This window comes from Carassius auratus, chromosome 2 (genome assembly GCF_003368295.1).
Source record: "Carassius auratus strain Wakin chromosome 2, ASM336829v1, whole genome shotgun sequence".
NCBI classification, from domain to species: domain Eukaryota; kingdom Metazoa; phylum Chordata; class Actinopteri; order Cypriniformes; family Cyprinidae; genus Carassius; species Carassius auratus.
Genome location: NC_039244.1, coordinates 24510833 through 24517131, shown reverse-complemented (window position 1 = coordinate 24517131; position 6299 = coordinate 24510833). Strand labels below are relative to the sequence as shown.

Genomic DNA, 6299 nt, shown 5'->3' with positions numbered 1-6299 from the left:
ACTTCTCAGAAAAAGAAAAAAAAACTTTTATATTTAATCTGAGTTTTTAGACGTGTGTGTGTGCGCGCGCGTGTGTAACAATTAATTGAAAAGTCACGGAGATCGGTTGGATGTTGTATTTTCAAACTATGAAATGCTCTAATAACTCACAGTTCTCTTAGACATTTTTTTTTTTCGATAATATATTTACATATTGTGTCCCCTTCAGTTTATTCATTATATATTCTTCAATTTGTCTGGAGAAGGCGTTTTTAAAACTTCTTCAATTTCAGTCAGCTCAGGTGAACGTATCATCCCATAATTAACATTTCAAAACTAAACCGTCGCCATGGTCACCATAGAATTTTCGTTGGCGGGAGATCCCACCAAAGTGAAAATGAAATCCACTGTTGTCAAGGCAACGTTTGGAAACAAGCCGGTCGCGGTGCCGAGCATTTCCGGTTTGTGGAGGAGATACACATCAGAGCGGTGAGTGTATTTTCCTCGATTAAAGTTATTTACATGCGTCTTGAGTTTAAATTAAGAACTCTTTTGTTGACAAAAACATGTTTTTAACAGATTTATGAATTATTAGTGCTCTCGCCAATGTAAATATAAATGGCTTTTTATGTCTTTCAGTTTTTCGTAGAACATCAGATACAATTCAGTCGATTTTCCGCAATAAAATGACAGATTTAGCGAAAGAGAAAGCAGCACGTCTGCTGAAGAAGCGTGGAAGTTTGTCTTCTCTGGGCAGTCATGAAGTCAGAGCTAAAGAAGCCTTTGCCAGAACTAAGGAGTGAGTTACTTTCATTCCTTAACATCTAACCTTACCAACACACATAGTCAAATAATAACAAAGAAAGGTGTAAATATAAATAATTTGTGTGTGTAGCTCTATCAGTACAGTGTCCTACATGGAAGAGCCTGGACATCATGATGATATTCCACGGCCTGCGGTGCAAATGGAGAACACCTATCAGCTCAGTGAGTCTCTTCTCCTTGTAATAAATGTATTGCTCAATCTTAATTAATGTTAGTTAATGTGTTTGTCTTTTTGTTCAGAGTTACCATCTGCTTGAGAAAATGACAGGATAATTTTTATAATATCAACATTTACACCAACAAAAATAATACTGTAAGCTCTGTGATACTGTATCAGTACTGTATCACTTTCACTGTAATACTGTGAATCGGGGCTGCTATAGTTAACTAAAACTTAAACCATATAAAACTTTTTCTAAGCGTTAATATATATATATATATATATATATATATATATATATATATATATATATGTATATGTATATATATATATATATATATATATATATATATATATATGTATATATATATATATATATAAACATTTACAGTCCTGTTCCTCATGTACATACTATGTACTTATTATAGTAATTACAATAACTATGTAATAACTAGGTAGGCTACTAACCCTGAACCTACTCCTAAACATAACCCTACCCCATGTAGTTACCTTGTGTTACCAGAACTTACTTAGATAAATACACTGTAAGTACACTATAAGTACATGTTAGTACACGTACTGTAAAATAAAGTGCAACCTCTATATTTTATTCCAAAGCTAAATTTCTCATTTTCTTTTTGATTTAACCTGACATAAAATAACTAAATACTAAAATAACTAAAACTAAAATTTAAAACAATTTTAATAAAAATTATATATTTAAAAGAACAAAAACATATAACATAATAAAAATAATAATAATAAATTATTAAAACTAACTTAAGATAACACTTGTTGTGAAAATAATCAAGATATTGTGCCAGAGCTTGACCAGAGCATATTGCTGTCTGGCTCAGACTATGCTGTGTGGTAATAGTTTTATATCAGAAAATCATTGTAAATGTTTGCACAGGCCCCGCACAACGTTTCCCAGTGTTAACGGTGAAGGACATTCTGAAGGATGTGTTGACCAGCTACTTGCAGGAGGAGAAATATGAACCGGAGCTGTGCAGACAGATGACCAAAACCATCTCTGAGGTCAGCTGACCTTCACACACTCATTACACTGATTTTTTCTAAAACATAATAAACACATAACACATCAATACACTGACTTGCCAGCTCACATATTTTCAGTAAAAGCATGTTGACATTATAAATATATAAACACAGATACATGCTCAAACCTGTATTGTCATTGTAATTTTAGGTGGTGAAGGCCAGAGTTAAAGATTTGATGATTCCCCGCTATAAGATCATCGTCATCATCAGCATTGGTCAGATCAGAGACCAGAACATGCGCATGGGGAGTCGATGCCTTTGGGATGAGACACACGATAATTTCTCCTCACATACTTTCAAAAACAGCTCGCTGTTCGCCACCGCTACTGTTTATGGTGTTTATTTTGAATGAGTGTGTAAGAATATCAGCCGAGTTTTAGTGACGAGTGATTTTAGCCAACCAGTGGCATCTACAGTACATATGCACTCTGAGCTTTCTCATGTCAGTTTACTGGCCTTTAAAATGATTTATTAAGGTTACAAATAGAGGTTGAGTATGTATGAGGCTCTTCTGTTGCCTCAATGGCTCTCATAACGGTAAGTTATCATGAAACTCTAAAAGCAAACATAGGAACAGACTGCTGACTTTGTATTATATATATATATAACCAAATAATATATAGTCAGATATTTCTATTTCAAGCTGGTTTTGCACTCATGTTAATTCTACATTCTTGCTGATGATGAGATTTGTGACAGCTTCAAATGAAATGTTGGCCAGAAGTGGAATATTTGCCTATATTAATGTCTACTATTTAATGTTTTTTTATGGAAGCACATTTTGGACACAATTTAAATACCATTGTCTTTAAGAAAACGTTTTACCTCATATAAACAATTGAAAATATGAATCTCTTCCCATACACTGAGTTGAAATGATTTCATTTTAATACCTCATTGTGTGTCATACCTCATTGTAAGTCAATAAATCTGAATGTCTGTTGACAATAATTTGTTTACTATTACTGATTTGTTTTGAGAAAAATTATTTTCTTATATAAGTTTTTTCAACTGTTATTTATTGGTTATTAATTACTGGACAATATAATTGACATTATTTTCATTTATTCAGTTTAGCTATGTTAATACAATATAGTTTAAATCATGTTTTGTTTAACAGAAAATAACTGCTAGTCTGAAAATATGGTTTAAAATGTTTTAGATGAAGATACATTTAACATTTCAGCAAAATCATATCTTTGCTATTAAGTAAAATGTCAAACTATTATTTTGCTGGCTGGAAAAAAAGAAAAATTCTCATTCTCAAAAACATGAAATCTCCTGGGTGATTGTAGCTCAGATCCAGTTCTCTCAGGTGTGATGGGTTTGAACTCAGAGCTAGTGATGGGAAGTTCGATTCCTTTCCGCGAACCGGTTCTTTCGGACGGTTCAAATCAGTAAACCAGTTGAAAAAAACGGTTCACCGGTTCTTTTACGCTCTACTTAATGGCGTCACGTCTATCAAACATTGAAATATATAGTCAGTAATCATAACTTTAGTCAGTTAAAAACCTTATAATCATGAAAAGTTTACAATTAAGTTTTGCAACAACGCACCCAAATACAGTAACAATAATAATGTGCATACAAGGATTTAAGTCTTGAAGATATAAAGTAGCCTAAATAAGTTAGGTGTCATCAGCGCAGAAACCATGATCCACTTCCTATACATAATCCATTGCGATGTATTTGTTATTAAATGAACTTACGTTTTGCCAGACTGCCCTTCATTCAAGCCCTCGGTTTACCCGCGCTCATAACATTAGCACAGAATCAGTTCAGAATCAATCACCAAAAGAATCAGTTCGGTTCAGACGCACTGTGTGTCGCTCTGCGTCACGCTGAATCACGCATGTGCAGTATCATCAGCTCCTCGGTCCTCAATTCGGACGCGTCTTAAAGAAACGGTTCTTGGTTCAGTGCACTGATGATCCGAAAACCAATGCAACCGGTTCTTGAATCGAGAACGAGAATCGCTCTGACCGGCACGTGCTGCAGTTCAGTATCATCAGCTTCTCTACTTGTGTTCATGTTCTGTTTACTACAAACTCAATTTGTGAATGTGTCATCATTAACTATAAATACAGTACAGATATTTCATAAATCATCCTTTATTCCTATTAAACATAGAGTCTTTAGAGTCTTAATTATTGTCCAACTTTCCTGAAAACCCCTTTGGCCTATACATAATCTACAATATACAGATTTGAAACATTCATCTTAAAAATAAATAAATAAATAAAATAGTTATTTTATCACACTTTCCGTTGTTTAACAGAATACTTGAAAAATTACACGCAGGGATATTGGTTTATTCTGACTCAGAGTCAGTCACGTTAAGAAAGTTAACAGTTTAAGTAATTTGTGGATTAGGTCGTAACATTCCCAAAGCCCCAGCACAAATTCACTGACCATGGTACTGCAGGGGACCAACAGTGAGAATATCACAGCTGGAGAAGGCCATGCTGCTGTTGTGTCCACAAAATTTTTTTTTAAAGGGCTTTCAACTTTCAGTGAAAGATTGTTTCAAATCTTCCCTATTGGATCCTTCAGCCTGGCAGAATGACAGGGAAGCGAGTCAAAAAAAAAAGTTTGCTACGGAGACCACATCCTACCCATAGGGGGGTGACGTGGAGATACTGATATGGACTGACCCAGTGGGCAGTACTACATATGGAATGGGTCTCTGAGGCAGGTCCTACCTTAGAGTAGGGATGGAACAACTGCCAGAAGAGACTGACAGAGCGGGTCGGTCAAGGGAAGACACAGGCTTACAGAGAGGGAAACCTTACCTTGGAACAATACACATATAAGATTACCTGTAGGGAATAAAGCCAGGGGCTTACCGGGACTCCATGCTTACACCAGTTTGGAGCCAAGCATCAGAGGTTTTATAACCTCATGAAAGTTTTAGGTGTCTCCCAGCCTGCAGCTCGACAGATGTCTGCCAGAGAGGTGCCATGCGTTAACTCCCAGGAAGAGGCAAGACTGTGAGCTCTCACCCCCAGGGGGCATAGCTTGCCTTGGAATTGATACGCCAAGGCAATGACATCCACTGTCCTAGGAGGATTTAACCCTCTGGCACCCCTCAGGAACCTAACGATCAGGTCATGCTTTCCCAGGGACCAGTCATCCAATAGCAGCAACATACACTTTCAAGGTGGCGAGTGACAGCCTAAACGCCAACCTTTCTTGCAGGAAAGAAAGTATGACTCTATTTGAGCATCTTCGGGGGTCTTCTTGGCAAGAAGGACATTAATTTGTGAACAGATTTCACTTCAAAGTATAGGCTTGCCTCAAAGAGGGAGTTCTAATCTGAGTGATAGTGTCTACCATCGTCCAGGAGCCACACTGGAGGTTCCAGAGATCTGGACACATGTGCCATATGGAGCCCAGCTGTCACGTGGAGCAAGAGTCCTGAAAACCAGGTTCGGGTGGGCCAGTAAGGCATTACCAGCAGGACTTCTTCCTCGTCCTCCCTGACTCTGCACAGTGTCTGTGCGAGCAGGATCACTGGGGAAAACACATACTTGTGCATAGCCTGGGTCCTGGGTCAGGGAATAGTACAGCTGGCAGTGGAAACAGTGGAAAAGCAAACAGGTCAACCTGAGCTTCCCTGAATCAACTCCAAATCAGCTGGAATGCCTGGGGATGGTGTCTTAGCGACTTGAGCCGCGTCTGACTCCAGAGGAGGAAATAGTGGGTGAATTGTGACGTGCGATTTGATCACAGACTGCCCTGTCAGTTGAAACAGCTCCAGTGTTGTCTGTGTAAGCCAACATGTACATGTACCAGATCTATCACAAGGCTAGATGCACTGCCAACACCTGGAGCGGCATGAATATGACTGCGGATACCATATGTTCCAGGAGAATCTAAAAATGTTTAAGTGGTACCACTGTCCTGCCTCTTATGGGACTCAGGCAGTTTAACACCGATTGGGCATGTTTGTTGGTCCATACCAAGATAAGAGATTCTCTGCACAGGAGAGAGCTTGCTCTTCTCTAAGTTGAGCTGAACCCCCTACTAACTGAGGTGCCAAAGCAGCCGGTCCCTGTGATCTCACAACTCCTCTCGTAACCGGGCCATGATGAGTCAGTCCTCTAAATAGTTGAGGATCCTGATGTTTACTTCCCATACTGGAGCAAGGGCAATCTCCTTGACTTTTGTGAAGACACAGGGGGACAGGGAGAGCCCGAAAGGGAGACCTTTTACTGCCATGTCCGACCCTTGAATGCAAACCATAGGAATTGTCTGTGATGAGAAAAGATCG

At 38.3% G+C, this 6299-nt stretch overlaps 1 protein-coding gene across 1 annotated transcript; it reads left to right on the top strand.

Moving 5' to 3' along the window:
* Positions 1–389: 389 nt before the first annotated feature.
* dynlt5 (dynein light chain Tctex-type family member 5) lies at positions 390–2977 on the top strand. The gene is made up of 5 exons (XM_026275537.1): positions 390–468; positions 619–778; positions 875–966; positions 1878–2002; positions 2175–2977. Exons 2-5 carry the CDS (start codon positions 666–668, stop codon positions 2376–2378), a joined length of 534 nt encoding a protein of 177 aa, XP_026131322.1. The 5' UTR covers positions 390–468; positions 619–665; the 3' UTR covers positions 2379–2977.
* The last annotated feature ends 3322 nt before the right edge of the window (positions 2978–6299 follow it).

Coding starts and splice junctions, on each gene's coding strand:
- dynlt5 (XM_026275537.1), top strand. CDS start 666: ATGACAGATTTAGCGAAAGAGAAAGCAGCACGTCTGCTGAAGAAGCGT. Junction 779..874: donor GCCTTTGCCAGAACTAAGGA/GTGAGTTACTTT, acceptor TTGTGTGTGTAG/CTCTATCAGTACAGTGTCCT. Junction 2,003..2,174: donor TGACCAAAACCATCTCTGAG/GTCAGCTGACCT, acceptor TTGTAATTTTAG/GTGGTGAAGGCCAGAGTTAA.